The following is a 26748-nucleotide window of genomic DNA, read 5'->3' as shown; positions in this document are numbered from 1 at the left end:
ATGTCGGGCTTCGACGACCCCGGCATTTTCTACAGCGACAGCTTCGGGGGGGACCCCGCGACCGATGAGGGGCAGGCCCGCAAGTCGCAGCTGCAGAGGCGCTTCAAGGAGTTCCTGCGGCAGTACCGAGTGGGCACCGACCGCACGGGCTTCACCTTCAAGTACAGGTGCGGGCGGTGGAGCCCGCGAGCCGGGCGCGACCGAGGGGGACGGCACGGAGACGCGGCGGGAGAGAGGCGCCGGGGAGGGGCGGGGATTGTGGGTCACGGCCCGTCCCGGGCCACCACCCCCGGGCCCTAGGTTTTGCTTTTTTTTTTTTTCCTGTACTGGGGATGGAACCCAGGGGCATTCTACCTCCGAGCGACACCCCCATCCCTATTTTTTATTCTTTATTTTGAAACAGGGTCTCTCTGAGTTGCAAAGGGCCTCAGTAGCTGAGGCTGTGTGTGAACCGGGATCCTCCGGTCTGATTTTGCTTCTTTTACACCTTGTCTTTGGAGGGAGTCACCAGTTGCGTGGGCTGCCACCAAGCCAGCCAGAACCGCTTAGCTCCTTGTCTAGGTCTTGACTGTGGCCAGTTGCTTCTGTGTAATGTCTGTGATCACCTATGAAGTCAAGTTCCCCACGGGGCAAGATGTGAAGATGGTAGTTAAGGTTCACTTTGTGCATTTATTTGTGCACTCTGATTTTGTACCTTCGGTGGTTGAGTACCGGCTGTAAGTCTGGCGCTGTTCTGGGAGCTCCTAGTACGTAGGGCAAACTATTGACATCATGTGGAACTCCTAGTACGTAGGGCAAACTATTGGCATCATAGAGACTTTGAGGTGTGAGAGCATGAGTTTACAGGATTGGGCCTGGCTGAGCAATTATTAGCTGAGTGTCTTCCAAGTGTGAGTCTCTTTGGGCCTCAGTTTCTTAATCAGAAAGATGGCGTGAAGCCATTCCTGCCTCCATCTGTGCATGCAGCAGCTGGCATCACCTATGTGCCAGGCACTAAGAAACTAACGTGAAAAAGACAAAGTTCTTGCCATCAAGAAGCTCTTAAGTCTAAGATGGGAGGCATAAAGACCCACAAGCAAGCTCCGAACGATAATTGCCTCGGTGGAGGAATGTGGAGAGTGTGGGAAGCCTTCCTGAGGAGCTGAAGTTTGAGGTGACTGTAGCTGAAAGGTTTCAGGTGTGAAAGGCATTGTAGGTAGGAGCAGATGTTTGTGCAGAGGAATTAGGTGTACATTTACAGCAAGGGGATTGCAGGGCCAGCCCGCACATTTTATTGTCTTCTGGATATAAGATACAAGGGAATGAAGCCTGTGATGTTCTGAGGCTGAGATGTATGGAGTAGTGGTCCCCAGATGTATTCTTGGGACAGTAGCCCATGGGGTCCTCTGTATAAAGGCCTTTCTGGTGGTTGACAAGACAGGCATGATCTCTGCTGCCTTGGCACCTCCAAGTTTGAGGCATGGGCCCTGTTAGTCTCTTGGAGTGAGTTGGAGGCTCCGAGGAATCCTGCAGTAAAAGAACTGGCAGTAGGGAGCCTCTGCAGGGCTCAAGGATGGACTGACCTGACATTAGTTGTGTGTTTGGGAAGAGGAGTGCTGACTGTGGTGGGGGCAGATTCCCAGGGCTGCAGCCACTCTTGATTTTCTCCTCTCTCACCCTTCCTGCTCTTGCCCTTCCCACTTCAGGGATGAACTCAAGCGGCATTACAACCTGGGGGAGTACTGGATTGAGGTGGAGATGGAGGACCTGGCCAGCTTTGACGAGGACCTGGCCGACTACTTGTACAAGCAGCCAGCTGAGCACCTGCAGCTGGTGAGTGGGACCTGTCCCTCTGGCCTGCAGAGCTGGCCCTGCCCCATCACCAACAGCCTGTGCCTTTCTTCCTCTCTAGCTGGAGGAAGCCGCCAAGGAGGTGGCCGATGAGGTGACCCGGCCCCGACCCACTGGCGAGGAGGTGCTACAGGACATCCAGGTCATGCTTAAGTCAGACGCCAGCTCGTCCAGTATTCGGAGCCTAAAGGTGGGTCCTCTGAGAGCTTGGTCGGGGGGCATGGCTGCTGCATGGTCAGAGGGCTTTTGAGCCAGTGGCCCTGGGTACCAACTGTATGATCCTGACCTTTCTAAGCCTATTTCCTCTTCTGTAAAATTAACCCCATCAGATAGATGTTTGTTTATTTATTTACTTGTTTACTTTTTGCAGTATTAGGGATGGAACCCAGGGGCATTCAACCTCCGAGCTATACCCCCAGAACTATTTTTTTATTCCTTTATTTTGAAACAGGGTCTCACTGAATTGCAGAGGGCCTCCCTAAATAGCTGAGGCTAGCTGCGAACCTGTGATCCTCCTGTCTCAGCCTCCCAAGTACTGGGATTACAAGTGTGCACCACTGCACCTGGCTTGGACAGGTGTTTATTTAACTCGTCCCGTGAGCAAGATATTGAATTGTGTCCTAGAGAAATACGTGAACTATACTACAGTGAGCTCCTGTCCTTTTGAAGTTTATGTCCAGTGGGGGAGACCAAGAAACCAGGAAAATCACCCACTGTAATTTTTTTCTTTTTTTGGTGGTACTGGGGTTTCTGGAAACCCTTCTACCTCTGGGTTATACTCCCAGACACCTATTTTTTATATTTTTATTTGGAGACAGGGTCTCTTAGGCTAGCGAGGCTGGCTTTGAACCTGCGCGATCCTCCTGTCTCTGCCTTCCAAGCATAGGGATTACAGGCATGCGCCACCACGCCTGGCCACTGTAAATTTTTGTTTGCGGTAGCAGAACCAAGGGGCAGTCTACCTCTGAGCTACACCTCCTGCCCTATTTTTTTTTTTTTTTTTGGTGGTGGTACTGGGTGATGGAAACCAGGGGCTTTCTACCTCTGGACTACACCCCCCAGCCCTATTTTATAATTTATTTGGAAACAGGGTCTCACTAAGTTGCTGAGAGTCTTAAAAAGTAGCCAAGGCTGGCTTTGAACCTGTGCAATCCTCCTGTCTCAGCCTCCCAAATGCTGGGATCACAAGTATGCTCCCATTGTAATTTTTTTATGGTTGGAAATGCAATTAAAACAATCAAGAGAGGGCCAAGAAGCTGGGTGATGGTGCGTGCAAGAGAAGGACAAGAAAGCATGGGGCCTCTCCAGGAAAGATGGAGAAGTCCTCTTTGAGGAGGTTGCATCTGAGTGGGGGAGAACATTCTTGGCAGGAGGGAGGGGGGTCAGCTGGGGCAAAGCCTGGGAGGTGAAGGAATGGTAGGTAGTTCAGTATTTCGAGGCCATGTCAGACCACAGTCACGGCTGGAGGCAGGCGGGCTTGGTAGCACTGGTCTGTCACCCACTCATCTGTTTTGTTCAGTGGCTAGGCTGAGTGACTGCTGCTTACTCACGCTGGGCTCGATCTTCACTGTGGTGAGCTAAGGAGGCCCCTTATCCTCTCATCTTATCGAGAGAGGAACAAGGGCGGTAGGTGGTTGCAGGCAGTGCAAAAGGAGGCCTGAAGAAGAGAAAATGGGGACGGGGTGACCAAGGCCGGGGGAAGTGAGCATGTCTGGAAAGGCCTCTCTGAAGAAGTGAAACTGCGTGATGTGGCCCCGCCGAGCCGTGCGGGTTCCAGGCTCAGGGAGAGCGGGTGGTGGTTCTAGGTGCACTGGTGGCACTGGGCCTGTTTCAGTGAACAGGGGAATCCAGTGAGTGGGAGGGTTGGGGAAAGGAGGGGAAAGGAAAGCGGTGGAGAAGTCAGATGCCAGGGTCTTTCTGGCCACAAGAAGGAGCCTGGGATTTATTTGGAGCACACTAGGAAGCCAGTGGACGTTCAGGTGGAGAGTAGTATAATTCTTTTTTGTGTGTGTGGTACTGGGGGTGGAACCCAGGGGCTTTCTACCTCCGGGCTACACTCCCAGACCTATTTTTTTTTTTTTTTTTTTTTTTTTTTTTGGTGGCGGTGGTACTGGGGTTCCTGGAGACCCTTCTACCTCCAGGTTACACTACCAGACCTATATATATATTTTTTTCCTTTGGTGGTACTGGGGTTCCTGGAAACCCTTCTACCTCCGGGCTATACTACCAGACCTATTTTATGTTTTTTTTTTTTTTAATTCTTTATTTTGAAACCAAGTCTCACTAAGCTGCAACGGGCCTCACTATTCTCTGGTCTCAGCCTCCCGAATGCTGGGATTACATGTTTTTTTTTTTTTTTTTTTTTTTTTTTTTTTTTGGAAACAGGGTCTCTTAAGCCCTCAAGGCTGGCTTCGAACCCATGTGATGATCCTCCTGTCTGTGCCTCCCAAGTGCGGGGATTACAAGCGTTGCGCCACCATGCCCTCTCCCAGACCTATTTCACATTTTATTTGGGAACAGGGTCTCACTTAGTTGCTAAGAGCCTCATTAAGTAGCTGAGGCTGGCTTCAAACCTGCGCGATCCTCCTGTCTCAGCCTCCCAAGCGCAGGATTACAAGTGTGCGCCACCACGCCCGGCTGTCTCTCTCCCTTTTTTTCTCTGCCATATTGGGGATGGATCTCAGGGTCTGGGGTATGTCAGGAAAGTATTTTACCATTGAGGTACATCCCCTGCCCCAATTACGTATGTGTGTGTATGTTACTAGGGATTGAATTCAGGGACATCCTACTTTCGAGATACACACCCCTTCCCTCTTAATTTTTAATTTTTTTTTAAATTAAAAAAAATTTTAATTATTATTATTATTTTTTGTGGTACTGGGGATGGATCCCAGGGGCATTCTACCTCTTAAGAGACACTCCCAGCCCTATTTTATTTTTTATTTTTTATTTTGAAACAGAATCTCACCGAGTTGCAAGGGGGCTTCAGTAAGTAGCTGAGGCTGTCCACGAGCCGAGATCCTCCTGTCTCAGCCTCCCAAATGCTGGGATTACAAGCATGCGCCGCCATGCCCGGCTTATTTTTTTATTTAGAGACAGGGTCTTGTGAAGTTGCCAAGATTGACCTGGAACCTGCAATCCTCATGTCTCAGCCTCCCAAATACTGGGATTACAGACAAGCACTATTACAGGCCCAGTTTTTGTTTTGTTTTGTTTTGTTTTTTGGTACTGGGAATGGAACCTATAGGCATTCTACCTTTGAGCTATATCCTCAGCCCTATATTTTTATTCTTTATTTTGAAACTGGGTCTCACTGAATTGCAAAGGGCCTCACTAAGTACCTGAGGCTGTGTGTGAACCATGATCCTCCTATCTCAGGCTCCTAAAGGGTGAGCCACCACGTCTGGCCATGCCCATCTTTTAATACACTTTTTTTTTTAGTACTGGGGATGGAACCCAGGGGCATTCTACCTCTGAGCTATACCCTCAGCCTTATTTTTTTATTCTTTTATTTTGAAACAAGGTCTCACTATGTAGCTGAGGCTGTCCACCAACCATGGTCCTTCTGTCTCAGCCTCCCAAATGCTGGGGATTACAAGCATGTGCCACCATACCTGGCTTTTAATACACATTTTTAAGTTCTTTTTTTTTTTTTAAACATATTCAGAACTATTAACACCTTAACAAAATTAACAAAGATTCCTCAGTGGTTTAGATTCAGGCCCCAATGCCTTTTTTTTTTTTTTTTTTTTTTTTGTGCTACTGGGGCTGGAACCCAGGGACATTCTACTTCCAAGCTACACCCTCAGTCCTATTTTATATCCTTTATTTTTGAAACAGTCTCACTGAGTTGCAAAGGGCCTCACTAAGTAGTAGCTGAGGCTGTCGTGAACTTGAATCCTCCTGTCTCAGCCTCCCAAATGCTGGGATTACAAGCGTGCGCCACCACGCCCAGCTCTTCCCAATGCCTTTTATAACTTGTTTAATTTGAGGAGGACTAAACTTTATATTGGGTTAAGCTTCTTTTAATCCAGAGTTTCTGGATGTCAGCCCTTTCTCAGTGATATTGTTAACCTAGAGAAGAGGCAAGACTCTTCCTTTGGAAGAATGTGCCACCTTGTGGATGGGTTAAATCAGGTCCCTGGCTACCTTGTATTTTTTGGAACCTGGAAGTTAGGTCAGAAGGTCTGGTTGCATTCTGGGGAGAAGAGTGCGCCTACATGATGGTGGCTTCTGTTTTCATCCTGTCAGGAGGCAGCGACAGCCTCAGGTCCTCAGGGTAATGACTTGACTTTGGCCTCCCTGCCTCGTTCTGCTTCCCACCGCCTCTTGGTTTAAAAGCCCCAACAAAGCCTTTGTGCCCATGTCTGTTCTGCCCTCCAGCCTGAGGTGGGCCCTGAGATGGAGAAGTGGCCAGAGATTGTTGTCCTGTAGACCTGCGTCCCAGCAGCTTTGTGAGGTGGGGGCTGGCATGGGAGGCAGCAGTTGGCTGGAGTTTAGTGACTTTTATATGGCCAATTCAAACATTAGCATCTAAAGAGAACAGGATAAGCTTAGCGTGGTGGCGCAGGCTTGTAATCCTAGCACTTGGGAGGCTGAGACAGGAGGATTGTTGTTTGAGAACAGCCTCAGCTCTTTAGTGAGGCCCTTTGCAACTCAGTGAGACCCTTTTTCAAAATAAAGAACAAAAAAATATAGGACTGGGAGTATAGCTCAAGGTAGAATGCCCCTGGGTTCCATCCCCAGTACCTCAAAAAAAAAACCAAAGAGAACAGGATAATGAGCCCCCACACTCATCACCTAGCTTAACAGCAACTGTGGCCTTGGGGCCCCTTGGAAACAAGTCCTGTTCATGTCGTTTTGTCTGAAACTGCTTTAGTATGTATCTTGGAAGGATAAGGAATCAATTTTAGAGCATTACCAGTTAAAAATTTACATTACTGTCCAGTTTGGGGGTTGCCATTAAGACGGGGGGGAGCCAAGGCTGAGAGAAGGCCCCATAGCAGCGTCGACAGAATTCGCTCCAGAGCCTGTTACGTCCTTAAAAGCAGGTGCTGCTCCCAAGCTCTTCCAGAACCTTTGGGTCCAGGTAGCCTGGCCTTGGATGGATGCTCTGGAAAGGTTTGAGCTAAACAGAAGAGCTCAGGTGCAGCCCCTGCACCTTCCCAGCCTCTCTGCCACCTCCAGACCCTGCCCAGGCCATTTTCCAACACTTCTCCCATGTCCCCGGAGTCCCTTTAACTGAAAGCCTCCTGATTACAGTCAGACATGATGTCACACCTGGTGAAGATCCCGGGCATCATCATAGCAGCCTCTGCGGTCCGCGCCAAGGCTACGCGCATCTCCATCCAGTGCCGCAGCTGCCGCAACACCATCACCAACATCGCCATGCGCCCCGGCCTGGAGGGCTACGCCCTGCCCAGGAAGTGCAACACGTGAGTGAGGTGGCTTCAGTGGGAGTCAGAAGGGTGGGGCGCAAGTAGCAAGCACCTCCCCAGTTGCTTGTTAGAGACCTGCTGGGGAGGGCTGGGGCGGCTGGCTGTACCTTGGCGTGGGCGTAGCTCTCCCTGGGCTCAGGGTGGTGTGCAGGGTTCTGTCCCGGTCAGGATGCTTAGACAACCTGTGTGGGGAACCTGAGGTGGGATAGAAACACAGTCCAGGGCACTAGTCTATCTAGAATCTGTCTGGGCCAGATCTAGCGTGCCGTCCCAAGCTCAAGGACACAGCCACACTGCTTCATTTAATGTGCTGTCTAACCGCAGAGGCAGAGTGTGTGGCCTCTTGGCCTAAGGTATTTATCATCTGGTCCTTCATAGATGATGCTTGCTGACCCTGATCTAGAGGGACTCTGCTGCTTGCTGACCCTGATGTAGAGGGCCTCCACCATCTCATGCTGGCTGCTCTTTCTTGGCCTCCTTGGCTGGTTCCTCCTCAGCTACCCGACTACCTGTGACATGTCTGCCTCCTTCTGTGCTGTTGGCATCCCTTACCTGGAGTCGCGCAGCAATTTCTTCTGTCCCCTTGGCATCCACCTTCAGTCTGTTCTTTTCTTTTTTCTTTTTTTTTTTTTTTGCGGGTCTGGGGATGGAACCCAGGGGCATTTGACCTCCGGGCTACACCCCCTGCCCTATTTTTTTTATTCTTTATTTTGAAACCGGGTCTCACTGAGTTGCAGAGGGCCTCACTAAGTAGCTGAGGCTGTCCGCGAACCGCGATCCTCCAGGTCTCAGCCTCCCGAATGCTGGGATTACAAGCGTGTGCCACCACGCCCGGCTTTGTTCTTTTCTTTTTTTTTCTTTTTTTCTTTTTTGTGGTACTGGGGTTCCTGGAAGCCCTTCTACCTCCGGGCTATACTCCCAGACCTATTTTTACATTTTTATTTGGAGACAGGGTCTCCTAAGCCAGCGCGCGCAGCTGGCTTCGAACCTGCGCGATCCTCCTGTCTCTGCCTCCCAAGCGTGGGGATTACAAGCGTGCGCCACCATGCCCGGCCAGTCTGTTCTTTTAAACAGCAGCCAGGTGGCTTTGACACCACCCTTGTGGTCTGCTCTGCCTCCTGCCAGGCTCTTCCCCTCTGCAGACCTCCACTGCTTCCATTCTGTCCCTGGAATGCATTAAGCACAGCCTGGCCTTCAGGTTTACCTTAAAGCCAGGCATGGTGGTGCAAGCTTGTAATCCTAGTACGTTAGGAGGATCACAGATTCACGGCCAGTCTCCGCAACTTACTGAGGCTCAAAACAACTTAGTGGGATCCTGTTTCTAAATAAAAAAATAGGATTGGGGGTATAGCCTGGAGGTAGAAGGCCCATGGATGCCATCCCCAGTACTGAAAAAACAAAGAGTTTACATTAACCCTGTGGATTTGCTGGCTCCTCTGAATGACCTTCCCTCACACTGCCACAATGTGGCCTTCTCCATGGGCATTCTACCTCTGAGTTATACCCCTAGTCCTAGTTTTTATTCCTGATTTTGAAACAAGGTCTCAGTTGCAAAGAGCCTCACTAAATAATAGTTGAGGCTGTCTGCGAACCGCCACCTTCTATTTGACGTACACATACCTAGTCACTTTCTCTTTCTTGTTTTAGTGGTCCTGGGGATTAAACCCAGAGGCATTCTACCTCCAAGAATTCTACACCTCAGCCCTATTTTTTGTTTTTATTTCCAAACAGGGTCTTGCTAGGCTGAGGAGTCTCACTGCTTACTGAGGCTGTCCTTGAGCCTGCGATCCTGCCTTAACTTCCCAGGTATTGGGATTATAGGTGTGCATAACCACGCCCCACTCACCTGCTCACTTTCGTCTTCCTGTGTTTGCTGACATGAATGACATGTGCCTGTCATTCATGTTATGTAGTTATGAACTTATTTTTCTTTTTCTTTTTTTTTTTTTTTGGTGGTACTGGGGTTCCTGGAAGCCCTTCTACCTCCGGGCTACACTCCCAGACCTATTTTTACATTTTATATTTGGAAACAGGGTCTCCTAAGCCAGCGCGCGCAGCTGGCTTCGAACCTGTGCGATCCTCCTGTCTCTGCCTCCCAAGCGCGAGGATTACAAGTGTGCGCCACCACGCCCGGCTTATGAACTTATTTTTCATTCTCTCCTGACTAGAAGAACTTAGCTCCATAAGAGCAGGGACTTTTTTTTTTTTTTTTTTTTTTTTGGTGCTGGGGGTTGAACCAGGGATTCTACTTCCAAGCTACACCCCCAGCCCTATTTTATTTTTTATTTGGAAACAGGATCTCACTAAGTTGCAGGGGCCTCACTAAATAACTGAGGCTGGCCTTGAACCTGTGATCTTCCTGTCTTAGCTTCCCAAGCGCTGGGATTACAAGCGTGCGCCACCACGCCCACCTCAGTCTCAGCTATTTAGTGCGGCCATTTGCAACTCAGACTCTGTTTCCAAATAAAGAATAAAAAATAGGGCTGGGGGTGTAGCTTGGAGGTAGAACACCCCTGGGTTTCATCCCCAGTACCACACACCAAAAAAAAAAAAAGAAAAAGAAGAAGAAGAAAGAAAGAAAAATGGTCTGGAGGTGCCTAGAATTTTACTGGAAACAATCATGGGTTGTGAGTGGCCCTTAGTAGGGGACCCAATGATCAAACCTTCACTTGTAGGGATGCTGAGACCCTGGGAGGGGACGGTGTGACTCGTGCCACCGTTCAGCTGCCTCCTTTTAGAGCTGACCCAGGGGTGGGTGAGCCCAGCCTTTGGTGACCCCTTTCTTCCCTGTACAGGGAACAGGCCGGGCGCCCCAAGTGCCCACTTGACCCGTACTTCATCATGCCCGACAAGTGCAAGTGTGTGGACTTCCAGACGCTGAAGCTTCAGGAGCTGCCCGACGCGGTGCCCCACGGCGAGATGCCCAGACACATGCAGCTCTACTGCGACAGGTGAGGCCGGCAGGCCCGCTGGGTGGCCTCGGAGGGCTGCGCGGGGCATGGTCATCTGCAGCGTGGCTGAGGGAGGATGGCTGGCTGCGTAGCATTTTTTCTGTGCCGGGGGCTTCCCATCAGCCCCATCTTGTGTGTGAGGAAATGTAACTTGCTAAGGTTACTGACTTCACGAGTGGAGGAGCCAGGCCTTCAGCCTACGTGTGTTGTTTTCCAAAGTCTGTTCTCTGTAGAAGCATCTCAGCCCTCTCAGGACTGGCAGGCCCAGCGCACAGCCAGATAATCAGCAGTTGGGAAAGCCTCTGCCCAGCCTCACCCTACCCCACTGAGGCTTTCTGATAGAGACTGCCTTTGGAGCTGGGCACAGAGACACACGCCTGTAATCCAAACAACTCAGGAGGCTGAGGCAGGGAGATTCCACATTTGAGGCTAGCCTGGGTAATCTAGCCAGATCCGATCTCAAAATAAAAAATAAAAATGGCTGGGAGTGTAGCTTAGTGGTAAAGCATCCCTGGGTTTAATTCCCACTCCCATTAATAAAGTGTACCCTTGGGTTTTGCTAAGCAATTGGAAAGAGAGAGAGGGCACCAGGCTCGGTTCCCCGCAGTGACCTGGGGACGGCTTGGAGATCCTTGCCTGGAGCGCTCAACTTGGGCTTGCACACCTGAGATGAATGCAGGTGTTTGTGTGTGTGAGCTTTCTCGAGGAGTGAGCCATACCTTTCGTTAGCTTTATCAGTGGCGGTGGAGTGTGTAGGAGTCAGGGCCACAGTTACCTTATCAGTAAAATGGAATGTATTTGATAAGTTATAGGGTTTCTTGGCAAATACATGTCAAGAGTTAAATACAAGTCCTTTAAACCAATTATTGGGCATAAGATTATTCTTTAACTAGTATGCATTCCAGAGGACTCAGGCGGTAGTGTGTGGAATGAGGGTAGTTGGAGGCTCATAGGATAGTTATAGTGGCAGTGATGGTCCTTTATGGAGATGTTACTCCGAGGGTCTCTAGAGCACCTTTGCATCTGCTACCTTACTTGATTCCACAACAGTTGAGGCAGGGTTGAAATACTTCATCTCCCAGCTCAGAGAGGTGTGGTGACTTCTTTGAGGCCACATAGCCACTATTTGCCCCTCTTTGCTGTACTGGCTCTGGGGGCACTTGGAGATTCCCCCTTTTAATTTTTTTTTTTTTCCCAGTACTGGGGATGGAACCCAGAGGTATTCTGCCTCAGAGCCACACCCACAGTCCTATATTCTTTACTTTGAAACAGGGTCTCACTGAGTTGCAAAGGACCTCACTAAGTAGCTGAGGCTGTCTTTGGACCGCCATCCTCCTGTTTCAGCCTCCCAAATGCTGGGATTACAAGCATGCGCCACCACTCCTGGCTTTTTTTTGGGGGGGGGGGTACTGGAGATTGAGTCCAGGGACTTTCTACTTCCAAGCTATGTCCAAGCCCTACTTTATTTTAATTTTGAAACAGGGCCTCGCTAGGTTGCTAAGAGTCTCACTACTTTCTGAGGCTATTCTTAAACCTGCAATCCTCCTGTCTCAGCCTCCTAATTACTGGGATTGCAAGTGTGTGCCACCACACCTGGCTGAGACTTTCCTTTCTGAACTTTTTTTTTTTTTTTTTGTGGTCCTGGGGATTGAACTCATGGACATTCTGCCTCTGAGCTATACCTCCACCCTTATTTATTTGGAAACAGGGTCTTGCTTAGGTGTTGAGATCTTCGTAAGTTACTGAGGATGTCTTTGAACCTGCATTCCTCCTGTCTCAGCCTCTCAAGTCCTGGGATTCTAGGCATGCACTACCATGATTGGCTGAACATCTCGTTCTGAAGAGAGGAAATGAAAACCCAGAGGCAGATGGACCTGGCTGAGCTCACAGAGCTAGGCAGAGCAGAAATGGGGTTGGCTCTTGCAAGGAGACTGGGAGGGCATGAGGAGGAAGGCTTCCCCTGAGACGGCCAGGGGAGCCACCTCAGGAACCTGACCGGATAAGGTTACCTTGAGATGAGGGGGCGCTGGAAGGACTGGGCTGCACACTGAGCCTCCCCTTAGCCAGGATAACAGGTGAGCTCTTGAGTTCGGTGAGTCAGGCCTCACTGCTGTCAGAGCTCTGCCACAAACAGCTGAGCGTTCCAGGCATGGGGGGTTGTATGTGGGGACCCTTCCTCCAGCCTGTGGGGGTGGAGCCGGCTCAGGTCGAATGCTGAGAGCCTGAGAGTGTGTGAATGGATGGAGTCGGGGACTTGCTGTCCCTACCAGGATCTCACCTTCATCTCTATCCTCCTCTTCTTCATCTCAGGTACCTGTGTGACAAGGTTGTCCCTGGGAACAGAGTCACCATCATGGGCATCTACTCCATCAAGAAGTATGGCCTGAACTCCAACAGGGGCCGGGACAGGGTGGGCGTGGGCATCCGGAGCTCCTATATCCGAGTCCTGGGCATCCAGGTGGACACAGATGGCTCTGGTGAGTTGGCTTCAGGGTCCTGCTTGGTCTTGCCAAAAGGCTGGGCTTGTACACCTCCCTTGACAGGCAGCTCTTTATATCACAAGGTAGGCCAGACATCCTTGCAGTGCTTGGACTATTAGAATGTTCATTTTTTAGAGCTGGGCATGGTGGTGCACACTTCCCAGCATTTGGGAGGCTGAGACAGGAGGGTCGCAGGTTCGTGGACAGTCTCAGTTACTTAGTGAGGCTCCCTGCAATTTAGTGAGACCCTGTTTCAAAATAGAGAATAAAAGCCAGGCGTGGTGGCACACGCTTGTAATCCCTGCGCTTGGGAGGTGGAGACAAGAGGATTGCGCAGGTTTGAAGCCAGCCGCGCTGGCCTAAGAGACCCTGTTTCGAAATAAAAAAAACATATAAAATGGGTCTGGGAGTATAGCCCGGAGGTAGAAGGGTTCCATCTCCTGTACCACACACACACAAAAAAAAGAATAAAAAATAGGACTGGGGTGTATCTCAGAGGTAGAATGCCCCTGGGTTCAATCCCTAGTACTGCCAAAAAAAAAAAAAAAAACCAAAATTAATTTTTATAGTAAGCAAAATTTGTTGTCCTGAAACTTTGACCCAGTTGTCCTAGCCGTTGCTCCTGGGCTGAGGGTGTTTACCTAAATGCAGGGTCTAAGTGAAGAACTTGTGAAATGGATGGAAATTAATGAGTGTGGTGTCTGTATTGTAGCAGCAGACACTAGAGGAACGAATGCAGGCTTTTGGGCAGTCAGGGCTTTCAGGTTTAGTTGAAGAGAACTGCTGGGATGTGCTGAGGGGTGTCAGATGCTGGAGTGCACAGTTCCATCGAGGAGAAGGTGGGGAGGCTTCCTCCAGAAGCAGGTCTGAGCTGGACTTTGAGGATGGAGGTGTGGAGGGTCTTCCTGGTGGAGGGGATGGTGTGAGCTGGTGGAGACCCTGGCTTGGCCAGGGCGCCGAGTGGAAGGTCAGTAGGAGTCTACTGATGAGCAGTTGGAGTCATCTAAAGGGCTCTGAACTCGCAAATGGGGTGGAGAACAGGCGTTCACTGGGAGCCACTGAGGGGTTTCAGGTTTGTCCCGACCTGGCTGCAGTGGGTTGATGTAGAGAGATGTCTTTCTCCGGGCTCTGTCCATGTCCCACCATTTCTACTACCTGGGTAGTAATGGCTTCAAAGTCACTCGTGTGCCATCTGTGTGCAGGTGCCCATCTCTACCCTGGCTTCCCTCCCACGTTCTAGACTTCTATATCCAGCTGTTGACTTGGTGTGTCCACTCAGATCGTGTCCACTCAGAACTCCCCAGGCATCTCAGACATGACATGACTGCAACTGGCTTGTTTCCCCACCTTCTCAAACTGGCTCCCTTCTCAGTCCCCGCTTCCCTACCTTCCAGTCGGTCCTTTTCATGCCTCTCTCTCTCTCACCCTTACCTCATCTGTCTGCACATCTGGCTGCTGCCTTTAAATGTGCTCAGGATGTGACTGCTTCCCCTCACCCCGACCTGGCCAGACCGAGCCTCTGCCTCCCCGCTGACCACACTGGTTCCGCTTGCCCTGCCTTCTTGTTCTGCAGAGCCAGAATGAGGGTGCTTTTGGCCTAAAGACACAGTGTCGTTACTTGGCTAGAATGGTTCTGTGCCCCTCCTGGCAAAATGGGAGACTTTCCAGTGGCCCAGACCCAGGTCTACCCTTCCCCTGCTCCCCGCTCCCCAGACACACCCCGCCTCTCGAGGTTGCAGGTCTCCAGCTTTACTCAGACTGCATCTGTGGTGTGCTGGCCCCAAGGGCCTCGGACTCTGGGCTGTGCAGGCTGGGCCAGGCTGGGCGGCGAGCTGGAGCACCCCTCATGCTCTTGTACCTCCCTGCCCCCAGGACGCAGCTTTGCTGGGGCTGTGAGCCCGCAGGAGGAGGAGGAGTTTCGTCGCTTGGCCTCCCTCCCCAACGTCTATGAGGTCATCTCCAAGAGCATCGCCCCCTCTATCTTTGGGGGCACGGACATGAAGAAGGCCATTGCCTGCCTGCTTTTTGGGGGCTCCCGAAAGAGGTGAGAGGTCTGGGGCCCCTAGGTTTGGGAGCAGGGCCTGGTGACGTCACCTTCAGAACGCTACCAGGTGATCAGGACTGAGTTTCTCAAGAACTCTAGATTGCTGTCACCTGTCGCCTACTCCCGGGTGAGCCGTCGCACTCGTCCATGCCCTTATCTCGGGTCCTCTGGTCCTGGCTAGGGGTGGGCGGGTTGGGCCTGGCAAGGGCAGTGAGAGAGCAATGGACTCCGAGTCCAGGCACCAAGTATCGTCCTACCCGGGCTTTGCTCCTTCTCTGCTGAGGAGCAAAACTTGACATGGCACAAGACAGCGCGTGTCCTTTTGAAACTAAAATGATAGCTGTCTAGATAGTTGGGTGGTAATCGCATACCGATATGCATACCGTGTTCTATACTCAGGCATTCTTGTGAGTGTTTTATGTGTCTGAAACCCAGTCAGTGCTTGCAGGAACCCCGGAGAGTGCTGCGGTAGTGCCCATTTTGTAGATGAGGAAACTGAGGCAGAGGGTGCCAAGGGACTTGCTCCTGGGCCCACGAGTGCAGCTAGAAGCAACCCCCCCACCCCCCATGGGAGCTTTCTGTTGGACTGCGCACGATCCGCAGGGTAGCTCCTTTCATTTTCTTTCCATCTGGGAGGAAAATGTTTATCAAGTGCTGAGTGTGCCCAGACACAGCGCCCAGCACCATTTCTCTAACCCTTCACCCCCTGGGAGGCAAGCTCCGGCTCCACCATTAGGCCACTCCGCCACGATCAGCTGCAGAGCTGGGTATGAACATGGGTCTCGGGCCAGCACCCCGGCTCTCCTGTGTGCTCTGAGGCCTGGGAGGTTTATGCCCGCCGCCTTTCCGGGGACCAGCCTGTCAGCCCCCTCAAGTGGATTCATGCCCTGTCCACCCGCCCACCCTCCCCCAGGCTCCCGGATGGGCTCACTCGCCGAGGTGACATCAACCTGCTGATGCTCGGGGACCCAGGGACAGCAAAGTCCCAGCTTCTGAAGTTCGTGGAGAAGTGCTCGCCCATTGGGGTGAGTGGCCTGCGACACACTTGTCTGCACCCTGTTTGTCCCAGCAGGGAAGACGGCTGCTGAGCAGGGCCCGGGTCCCACGGGCACCCGTGGCGGCCTGACTCACTCGGAACCTCTTCCTCTTCATGGCTCTTGGCCAGGGCGAGAGAGCTCTAAGGACGGAGACCAAGAAGCATGTGCAGGTTGGGGGAGGGGCGGAGCACTGGATTGAGAGGCTGGGTTTGGGTCTCAGCCTGGCCAGTCATTGGCTGTGGACTTTGAGTAAGTCACCTAATCTCACCCATTAAGCATGGGCTTAATCATTTGCTAAATAATAACATCTGATGATGGCTGAAATCTAGGGCCCGGCGCTGTTTGAAGTGCTTGACATGTATTTAGTCATTCAGTCCTCTTCCCAACTTGCAGTAGTTGCCACTGCCCCTGATATGATATGAGGAAGAGGGACAGTAGTGAAGCTTCTTGCCCAAGGCGCCACTGCTAGTGGACATCAGAGTGGGCTTGAGCCTGGGTGTCTGATGAGTCGGGTACCCCGTGTGCTGCTGAGCGGGTCGGGGAGGGTTCTGGGGAAAGGGCGTGATGACCGTGCTCAGGGGACCAGGGGCTGCTCAGTAGGAGTGTGGCTCTGGGACAGAGAAGAAGGATGTCAAATTGTCCCCACTGAGCCGGGCATGGTGGCGCACGCTTGTAATCCTTGTGCTTGGGAGGCAGAGACAGGAGGATGGCGCAGGTTCAAAGCCAGCCGCGCTGGCTTAAGAGACCCTGTTTCAAAAAAAAAAGTATAGGTCTGGGAGTGTAGCCCAGAGGTAGAAGGGTTTCCAGGAACCCCACTACCACCAAAAAAAAAAAAAAAGTAAAAAATAGGTCTGGGGGTATAGTTCGGAGGTACAATGCCCTTGTTTTCCACCCCCAGTGCTGCAAAAAAAAAAAAAAAAAAGTTCCCACTAGCACTGTCCTGCAGAGTAGAAATGTCACGTGACCCGAAAGTGTGAACCATGTGCTATTCTGAATGTTCTAGTTGACACATTGAGAAAAGTTAAAAAGAAACATGTGAAATTAGTTTTTATAGTACTGGGCATTGAACCTAGAGGCACTGTACCACTGAGATATATACCCCAACCCGTTTTTTTTTTTTTTTTTTTTTTTTTTATTTCTTGGGCACTTTACTTCTGAGCTGCAGCCCCACCCGTTTTATTTTATTTTTGAAACAGAATCTCAAGTTGCTGCTTGCTGGCCTTGAATCCGCCATCCTGTCTTAGCCTTCCAAGTACTAAGATCACAGGCTTTTTCTTTTTCTTTTTTCCTCCCCCTCCCCCCAGTACTGGGGATAGAACCCAATAGCACACTGAGTTTTATCCCCAGTCCTTTCTGTTTTTTATTTTTAGACAGGGTCTTGCTGAGTTGCCCACACTGGCCTTGAACTAGTGATCCTCTTGCCTTAGCCTCCTAAATTGCTGGGATTACAGGTATGTAATCAAGCTTGGCTTAACAATTACTGTTTTGCTTTGTGCTAGGGGTCAGACCCAGGAGCTCGAGTATGCTAGGCAAGTGCCTACCACCATTCCCCAGCCCTAATATGAACAATTACTTTTGCTTTTTTGTGGTCCTGAGGACATTTCTGCCTCCAAGCTATACATACCCCCAGCCCTTTTCATTATTTTTTGTTTTGAAACGGTCTTGCTGGGTTGCTGAGAGTCTGGCTGTATTGCTGAGGCTTTCCTCAAACCTATGATCCTCCTGTCTCAGCCTCCCAAGTACTGAGATTACAGGTGTGCCCCACCACGTTCAGCTGTGAACAGTTACAAAGGACGACTGTAGGCTCTTGTTGGCGCTGAGTCTTTGTGACCTGAGTGTACCTTGTACTGAAGGGCATCTTTTTTTTTTGGTGGTACTGGAGATGGAACCCTTCTACTTCTGGGCTGTACTCCCAGACCTGTTTTTTATATTTTATTTGGAAACAGGGTCTCTTAAGCCAGTAAGGCAGGCTTCGAACCTGCAAGATCCTCCTGTCTCCGCCTCCCAAGTGCAGGGATTACAAGCGTGCCCACCACGCCCGGCTCACTGAAGGGCATCTTAACTAGGACTTGCACCTTAAGGGCTCAGTGGCAGTATGTGCCATGCAGGCCATTTATTTATTTATTTATTTATTTATTTATTTATTTATTTGTTTGTTTGTTTGTTTATGGAACTGGGGGTTGATCCCAGGGGCATTCTACCTCCAAACTACACCCCTAGCCCTATTTTTTACTCTTTTGAGACAGTGTCTCACTAAATTGCAGAGGGCCTCACTAAGTAACTGAGGCTGGCCCCAAACCTGTGATCCTCCTGTCTCAGCTTCTGAAGTACTGGGATCACGAGTGTGCACCACCACACCTGGCGTGGCATGCAGGTCTTTGCAGATGACAAGGGACTTGCTGTGCAGGTGACCGTCTAGGAGCTGCTGTCCCAGCCCAGAGGCTGACTTGGACTGTCAGCCTCCTCTGGGCCTCAGCGCTCATCTCAAGATTTCTCTTCTCGAGGGGGAAATTTCTGGGCCACATTGAGGCCCACAGCACCTTCCCCCTCCAAAGGGAGGTACCCTGAGCCTTGAGTTCTGCTTTCTACCCTGCAACCAGCTCTGACGTGGGAGCTGGGCAAGTGACAACCCTCTGGGCCCCCTGGACGGGTGTCCTCGGGTCACCGTGGAGCCGGGGCTGGGGCTGGCGTGGGCCTGACACCTCCCCTGCCTCCCCCAGGTGTACACATCCGGGAAGGGCAGCAGCGCAGCCGGCCTGACTGCCTCAGTGATGAGGGACCCCTCGTCCCGGAACTTTATCATGGAGGGTGGAGCCATGGTCCTGGCTGATGGCGGGGTTGTCTGTATCGATGAGTTTGATAAGGTACGTGGGGAGGTGCAGACGGTGGCGGAAGCCGGGTGGCATTTCACATTCAGGACTGGGCTGCGTGACCTCAGGTTCCCGGCTGACAGAAACCACCGCTGACTCGGGAGACTTGTAATCCATCCCTGCGCCTGTCACTGGGGTAGCTTTGGAGAGTTGCTTAACCTCTCTGAGCCTCAGGCTCCATATTTGGAGATTGGGAAGAGTAAAACCAAGTTCATGCGGCTGTCGCCACGATGAGAGGTGACTTGGTTCCTGCTGTTGGTTGGCACAGAGCCCGTCCTCAGGAGTGATTGTGCTGCTAGTTTTCCTGTTGCCCCTTCCCCAACCTGGGCGGGTCTGATGGCTGTTTGTGTGTGCCCCACAGATGCGGGAAGATGACCGCGTGGCAATCCACGAAGCCATGGAGCAGCAGACCATCTCTATTGCCAAGGTGAGTGCCCTTCCCGGCAAGCTGCGCGCTGCCATCCAGCCCGCTCCTCAGGCTGCTCGGATTAGCTTCTGAATCCTCTTTTCCCAGGCTTGTGTCGATGGTTGCAGCAGGCCTAGAAATACGTGTGCGTGAGCATGTGTGCACGTATGCCTGTGTGTGAAGGATAGATACGGCTTGTCCCGGGGTTCTTGGTCATCTCCCTGCCTATTCCTCTTTGTCCTCAGGCTGGCATCACCACTACCCTGAACTCCCGGTGCTCCGTCCTGGCTGCTGCCAACTCGGTGTTTGGCCGCTGGGATGAGACGAAGGGGGAGGACAACATCGACTTCATGCCCACCATCTTGTCCCGCTTCGACATGATCTTCATTGTCAAGGATGAGCACAATGAGGAGAGGGATGTGGTATGTCCAGGGGCAGGGCCTGAGACCACAGGGCTCCAGGCAGGCACTTGTAGTCCTGGGGGAAGGGCAAAAAGGAGCTTGGCCAGTGAAGTCAGACAGGCAGTTAGTGGGGAAACCGTGGGATGCGGCAGTGGTGAGACGGCCCAGGATCCTGTGACCTGGCCCTGTCTCTGCCGGGAGGAGGATGCTTTGTGGCTTGGTCCAAATCATTTTCCCTGTGTTCCTTACACATAGAACAGAGGAGTTGACATTGGATTACAAGTAGGAGAACCCGCTGGTAAAATTCTGAAAGAAGAGAACACGTAGCGGTTTAGAGAGTTGACAGACGCAGAGGTTTACGGCCCAGGGGGATTGGGTTGTTGGACAGCTCTGCCTCTGCCTCTTTTTGCTTCCTTTGATGGAGGCTGGGTCCTCCAGAAGCTATTCCCCTTGTGGTGCAAAGGCAGTGAGATTTTGTTTGACTAGCTGGGAACTTAACTGGCCCCGAGTTAAGTAAAGGCCTCTTTTCCAGCAGTTCCAGTGGAAGTCCCAGTATGTACTGTCATTGGTTTGGGTGGGGCCAGTGTCCATCCTTACAGAAGACAAATTCCCCAGGCGTGGGTGGACCGGGGCAGATGCTACTCAGGAGGGACTGGTGTGCAGCAGTGGGGCGAGCATACCCTTTCTGGTTCCATGACGCCAGGCCCCTCAGCTCTTCTTGCCTGTCTGTCCTTCATATGGGTAACCTGGGCTCAGGAGGGCCTGTTTGCTGACCCAGTGACCCCTGCCCTCCCCAGATGCTGGCCAAACACGTGATCACTCTGCATGTGAGCGCGCTGACGCAGACACAGGCTGTGGAGGGTGAGATTGACCTGATCAAGCTGAAGAAGTTCATTGCCTACTGCCGAGCGTGAGTGCTGGACACGTGGGCTGAGGTCACTCTGCCTCCCGGGGCGGGAGGGAGCCCGGTCCCTGGGTCCTCTCCGCTACTCTCTGACCTTGCATGAGTCACTCTGGTGTTCTGCCTCAGTTTCTCCAGCTCCATGAGTAGTGGGATTCCAGATGGTCGTTGGCTCCCTTGAGTCTGACATGCAGGGAGATTACTGTGGGCACGGCTCTGGGTAACGCTCACCCTGTTGTGCGACTTTGAGCGAGTTGCTCAATCTTTCAGAACCTAAGTTTCCCCAGGTTGGTGTTCCTTAGGTTTTTTGTAAGGATTGTACAAGGACTTGGCGTATCCCCGCATCAAGGGAATACTCAATAAATGGCAGCTGCAATTATTTTTGTGTGTGGAGGGGTCTGGGGATGAAACCCAGAAGCATCCGATCTCCGAGCGAGTTGCAGAGGGCCTCACTAAGTAGCTGAGGCTGTCCGTGAACTGTGAACTGCGATCCTCCGATCCTCCGATCCTCCGTCTCAGCCTCCTGAATGCTGGGATTACAAGAGTGCATCACCCCCCTGGCTGCAGCTATAATTATTATTCTCACACAGTTTCAGTAATAGTAACCATACACGTAGTGCATCTTCTGTGCCATGTGGAGGGCTAGTCAGGCAGATGCTGAGCAGACCTCCCTGTGGTGCCTGTTCTGCTGGGCTGTCTGACGTGCCTGGTCCCTGGACCATGGCCACCGCCCAGCCTCCTGTGGGTGTCATCAGTACTTCGCATCCGCAGATGTGCTGGAGACCCCTTGTGAGGATGGCTACCCCGCAGGTCTGTGCTGCGGGGACGGGCCCCTCAGCTCTGTGGTGGGGCAGTGCCCACTTACGTGGTGGCCAGACGCTGCAGCAGCAGGGGAGGTGGTTCCACCACTGCAGATGTTTCCATCAGAAAACATCTGTTGTGTTCTGACAGGCACCTGCTTTTCTTCCTTGTTGATCTCAGAGCCTGCCCACAGCCAGCCAGGCTTTACTTGAGTCTCTCACGTGTTGTGCCTAGCTTGTGTGAGCCGGCAGCTCTGGGTGTGGTGGGAGCAGATGCACGAGTTGGCCAGCCCCAGGGACTGGGTGGGCACCCCAAGACTTGCTCCGCTTCATCCTGCAGGAAGTGCGGCCCCAGGCTATCGGCAGAGGCCGCCGAGAAGCTCAAGAACCGCTATATCATCATGCGGAGCGGCGCCCGTCAGCACGAGAGGGACAGCGACCGCCGCTCCAGCATCCCCATCACTGTGCGGTGAGTGGAGACTAGCCTCACCTTGCAGATCTGGGTGTGCGTGGCAACAGGAGGCGGTGGCCCGCTGCCTGCTACCTACTGCAGGTTCCTGAGGACCTGGGCAGGGAGGGGTCCTTCAGGAGCCCGCACTGTGGCCTTTCTCAGTCTGTATAAGTCTGGGGAAGCCTGGGCCCCTCTCTTCTGAATTTGGTCTATCTCCCCAGCAAGGGGCTGGCAGCCACATGGTGAGTGAGGGACCCAGGCCTGGGAGTCCAGATCTTGGTCTTGGCCTCTGGTCCATTGGCTGCAGGAAATTGCCTCCGTTCCTGGGTCTCAGTGTTTTGGTTTTTTAAGTTCTTATCTGTCTTCTGGTACTGATTAATTAGAAGTAGATTTGGCTGTATGTGGTGGAAAACTCAAAGTAGCTTAGTAAGTGGGAAGCTTATTTCCAGTGTAGTGTGTGGAGGCAGGTGGCTTGCGGTGGTTCCTCAGTTGTCAGCATCTTGGGCTCTGTCAGGCCGCTGGGTTCCAGCCAGCACCTCCACATTCCAGACGGCAGAGGAGGAAGAGAAAGAAGGGTGTACCTTCTTCTTCTTTTTTTTTTTTTTTTGTGGGTCTGGGGTAGAACTAAGGGGCATTTGACCTCCAAACTACACCCCCTGCCCTGTTTTTTATTCTTTATTTTGAAACCAGGTCTCACTAAGTTGCATAGGGCCTCACTAAGTAGCTGAGGCTGTCCGCGAACCGCGATCCTCCGGTCTCAGCCTCCTGAATGCTGGAATTACAAGCGTGCGCCATCGCGCCTGGCTAAGGGTATACCTTCTAAAGCACACTTCCGACATTCCTTCATGACACTGCCTGAGAGCTTGCTGGCCACACTTGGTCACACAGATAGACCTGAACACAGAAGACTCTGGGAAGTGTCCTTCCGTGGGGTAGCACATGCTAGAATAAACACCGGGCCTTTGTTGACTAAAAATAAAGGGCAACAGATCCCGAGGCCGGCCCACAGTCTCCTCTGTATGCTAGCTCCCCTGGCAAGCCCTCCCTAGTGGCAGGGAGGGGTGGACAGGGCGACCGTGGGCCACAGCCGCGCTAAGCTTTCTGTCGCTCCCTCAGGCAGCTGGAGGCCATTGTGCGCATCGCGGAGGCCCTCAGCAAGATGAAGCTGCAGCCCTTTGCCACGGAGGCGGATGTGGAGGAGGCCCTGAGGCTCTTCCAGGTGTCCACGTTGGATGCTGCTTTGTCAGGCACCCTGTCAGGTGAGCATGGACCCGAGGGGCTGCACGGGTGGGCGTTGGTCTGCTGGGGGCCCGCAGGGCGCTGCTGCTCTGCGTTGGCAGAGCTTCTCAGGGTGCCCTTTTGATCTAGCCCCCTCCCCATTTCTCCTCTAAGCTGAGAGGAAGCAGTTTCTCTCCAGACCCTTGAACACAATCTCCGTGTCCAGTTCATTAAAATTAATTGTAAGCCGGGCGTGGTGGTACACACTTGTAATCCCAGTACTCGAGAGGCTGAGACTGGAGGATCACAGGTTCCCAACCTTGTGAGACTCTCTGCAATTTAGTGAGAACTTGTTTCAAAATAAAAAGGAAATACAATAGGACTGAGTGGAGGGTGTAGCTCAGAGGTAGAATTACACATAAAACAACAAAAGTTGCAGTGTTGCTGGTGCAGTGGTACACACCTATAATTCCAGCTACTTGGTGAGGCAGGAGGATTGCAAGTTCAATGCCAGCCTGGGCAACTTAGTGAGACTTTGATTCAAAATAAAAAAGGTTGAGGAGATGGGTGTGGTAGCACATGCTTGTAAGCCCAGCATTTGGGAGGCTGAGACAGGAAGATCCAGGTTCGCGAACAACCTCAGCTACTTAGTGAAGTCTTTTGCAACTCAGTGAGACCCTGTTTCTAAATAAAGAATTAAAAAATAGGGCTGGGGGTGTAGCTCGGGGTAGAATGCCCCTGGGTTCCATCCCCAGTATTGCAAAAAAATAAAAAATGAAAAAAAAAAAAAAAAAAGGTGGGGATGTAGTTCAGTGGTAAAGCACCTGTGGGTTCAATCCCTGGCACCACACATATACACAAAAAATAATTCTGACCTTGTCATTGCTTTGGAGTAGTGATTAGCCCACCTGTGTGCTGATCTGAGAGAGAGAGTGAGTGAGTGAGTGAGAGAGAGAGAGAGAGAGAGAGAGAGGGAGCATGCGCACTCGCGCTCTGAGAATTGAACCCAGTGACCTTGCACTTCCAAGCTACATCCCTAGCCCTTGATTCCTTGTGTGTGTGTGTGTGTGTGTGTGTGTGTGTGTGTGTGTGTGTGTGTGAGAGAGAGAGAGAGAGAGAGAGAGAGAGAGAGAGAGAGAGAGAGAGAGAGAGAGATAGATATAACTGGGGATGGAACCCAGGGGCATTCTACCTCCAAGCTGCACCCCCAGCCCTATTTTTTATGCTTTATTTTGGAACAGAGTCTCACTGAGTTGCAAGGGCCTCACTAAGTAACTGAGGCTGGCCACAAACCTCCAATCCTGCTGTCTCATTCTCCCAAGTACTGGAATTACAGGTGTTCACCAGCACGCCAGCTCTTTTATTTAAAACAAGCTCTCATTAGGTTGCTGAGAGTCTTACTAGATGCTGAGGCTGTCCTTATGCCTGTGATCCTCCCTGTCTCGTCCTCCCGAGTAATGAGAATGGAGGTGTGGCCCACCACATCTGGCCTCAAGTCACTTTGAGTGCTTCCTGAGCTGTGGTCCTCATCTCATCTTCCTTGACAGGCACCTCCTGGGAGCCAGGTGGGGCTGTCAGTCCTTCCCGTCTTAGGGTGAGAAAGGCAACTTGGCCTTTTTTCTGGTGCTCAGAGTCGGTGGTCTTTGGGATGCAGGTCTCCTGGCCTCCATCATAACCACACTGCCTGCTCTCTTTGGGCCTTGCGGTACTTTTCTGGGCTCCAGTATTGGCTGCCTCTTCAGGGGCTAGGCACTGCTTAGGTGTTGGGGATATGAGAGCGAACAGATCGCCAAGTTCCTGCCCCATACAGTCTTGTTTTTTTCTCAAGAAGAGACAGTAAAGAGAAATACATATACATATTTATGTATTTATTTTTGTGGCACTGAGGCTTGAACCCCAGGAGCATTCTACCTCTGAGCTACACCTGCAGCCTTATTTTTATTTTGAAACAGGGTCTCACTAGGTTGGACAAGAGTCTCACTACTTGCTGAGGCTGTCCTCGAATCTGTGATACTCCGCTCTCAGCCTTTCAAGTACTGGAGTTACAAGCGTGTGCCACCACGCCTAACTAGAAATAGAAATTTAGGTAGTGAAAGGTGCACTGGGAAATGACTCAGGCCCAGGTGTGTTGGAGGTGGGATGCTGCTCCTTCCATCAGATGGTCGGTGCTTCTCTGAGGAGTGATTTCTGTGGTGAGGAACCGTGTTTCCCTGAGAAGAGCACCCAGGTAAGGGGCTGCCGTGTCAAGTTACCAGGAGGGAGCAGAAGTTGGAAATTTCAAGAGCCTCCTGCTTGCCCAGGGCTGCTTGGGCCACCTTCCAGATGTGGTCTCCAGGTGGCCTGCCCTTTCTCTGGGTCACTGTTAGATTCCCTCCAGCTCTCTTGGGTCAGCTTCAGGAAATTGTCCCTGCAGCCCGTCCAGCTGGATGGAATTCATCTTTTAGAGCCTGCATGACTTTCTTGCTTGTTAGCAGTTGTCCCCCAAAGGCGGCTCGTGTCCTTCAGAGGCAACCAATGGCTGCTCTCAGCAGAATCAAAGCAGACTATCTTGTGGCCACAGGGACCATGGGACCTGGCCCTTAGTCACCACGCTGGTCTTGTCCCTGGCACCTGGGCTGTTGTAGGAATCGGGTGTGCCCCTGCCTAGAGCATTCTTCCCATGTTTGCCTTGTCCCGTCTGCTCCTTGGTCTGGCCCTCGCTGTCCCCAGCACGTCCCGTGCCTTCTCTCAGGAACACGTCTCTAAGGCCACTTGTGTTAGAGGCCTCTCCAGGCCGCCCGAATGGGCAAATGGGTCCGAGCACCTCAGTCACCGCCAGTCTCTCTTGTTACCACAGGGGTGGAGGGCTTCACCAGCCAGGAGGACCAGGAGATGCTGAGCCGCATCGAGAAGCAGCTCAAGCGCCGCTTTGCCATTGGCTCCCAGGTTTCTGAGCACAGCATCATCCAGGACTTCACCAAACAGGTAGGCCCTCGTCACGGCTGGGGGCAGGGAATCTCATTGGTTCCCATGGGCTCCCCATACCCAGCTCTGGCATCTTTTGCCCAGCAGATAGGCCCTAGGTGGGGGTGGGGGATTCCAGCTTTTCTTAGGGTGCTTTAATCAGGTGAAGGGATTTTTTTTTTTATATCCCATAAAGCCAGGAAATGAGGGTGATCTCCCCAGCCCTTCTCGTATTCCTTCCCCCTATTGCCTGGCTTTTTGCAGGGTAGGGAGGCCAGAGCCCGGAGGACAAAGGCTCGTTGGGGAGGGTGTTGCTGAGCCCATAGTGGGGAGGTGGGGTTTTCCAGATGCTGTGGAGAACCTGCCACCTTTAAAGTCACAGAGCAGTCCTAGTTTCCGGTCTGGCTCCCTCCCTGCGTGTTCTCATTTTAATTCTGGGAGCACTTGAGGCAGTGGGTGGCATCTGGCCTAGTTTGTAGGTGAGGTGATTCAATCTTAGGTTTATACATGACAAGGGCTTGAGCTTTAGAGTCACAGAGACTTAATTAATTCCAAACTCTGCCATTTAATTGCTGTGTAACCTCAAGCATGTGCCTTAGCCAGCTTCTCCGTGCCTCGGTTTCCTCCCCTGTAACGCGTGGATAATCCTAGTACCAGCCTCAAAGTTTTGTTGGGGATAGAATGAGTTAATATATGCCGAAGGCTTGGAACCGTGCCCGGTACACAGTAGGCGCTTCGGAAGTACAGCCTTTCCTGTGACTCGGGAGACTGGCAGGAAGGCCTTTCATGTGCTGTAAAGTTCCCTGTGAGCCGGGGGCAGGTTCCTCGGTGCCTGGGGTGGGCGACGCGCCGCTGATCCAGCCTGTGCTCTTGCAGAAGTACCCGGAGCACGCCATCCACAAGGTGCTGCAGCTCATGCTGCGGCGGGGCGAGGTCCAGCACCGCATGCAGCGCAAGGTCCTCTACCGCCTCAAGTGA

General features: G+C 52.0%; 1 protein-coding gene across 1 annotated transcript; it reads left to right on the top strand.

The window, feature by feature from the left end:
• On the top strand, positions 1–26748 carry MCM5 (minichromosome maintenance complex component 5; the record flags this gene model as incomplete). Its single annotated transcript, XM_080705903.1, has 16 exons — positions 1–167; positions 1686–1812; positions 1892–2020; positions 7093–7265; positions 10064–10219; positions 12530–12696; positions 14572–14743; positions 15657–15768; positions 18501–18644; positions 19012–19077; positions 19302–19478; positions 20255–20367; positions 21499–21627; positions 22726–22868; positions 25664–25791; positions 26647–26748. The coding sequence occupies 16 exons, from the start codon at positions 1–3 to the stop codon at positions 26746–26748; spliced, it is 2205 nt and encodes a 734-aa protein (XP_080562029.1).

Source organism: Muscardinus avellanarius, assembly GCF_963383645.1.
Source record: "Muscardinus avellanarius genome assembly, chromosome: 11".
Lineage (NCBI taxonomy): Eukaryota > Metazoa > Chordata > Mammalia > Rodentia > Gliridae > Muscardinus > Muscardinus avellanarius.
Note: the sequence above shows the minus strand (reverse complement) of the source record. Positions and strands in the feature narration are given on the sequence as shown.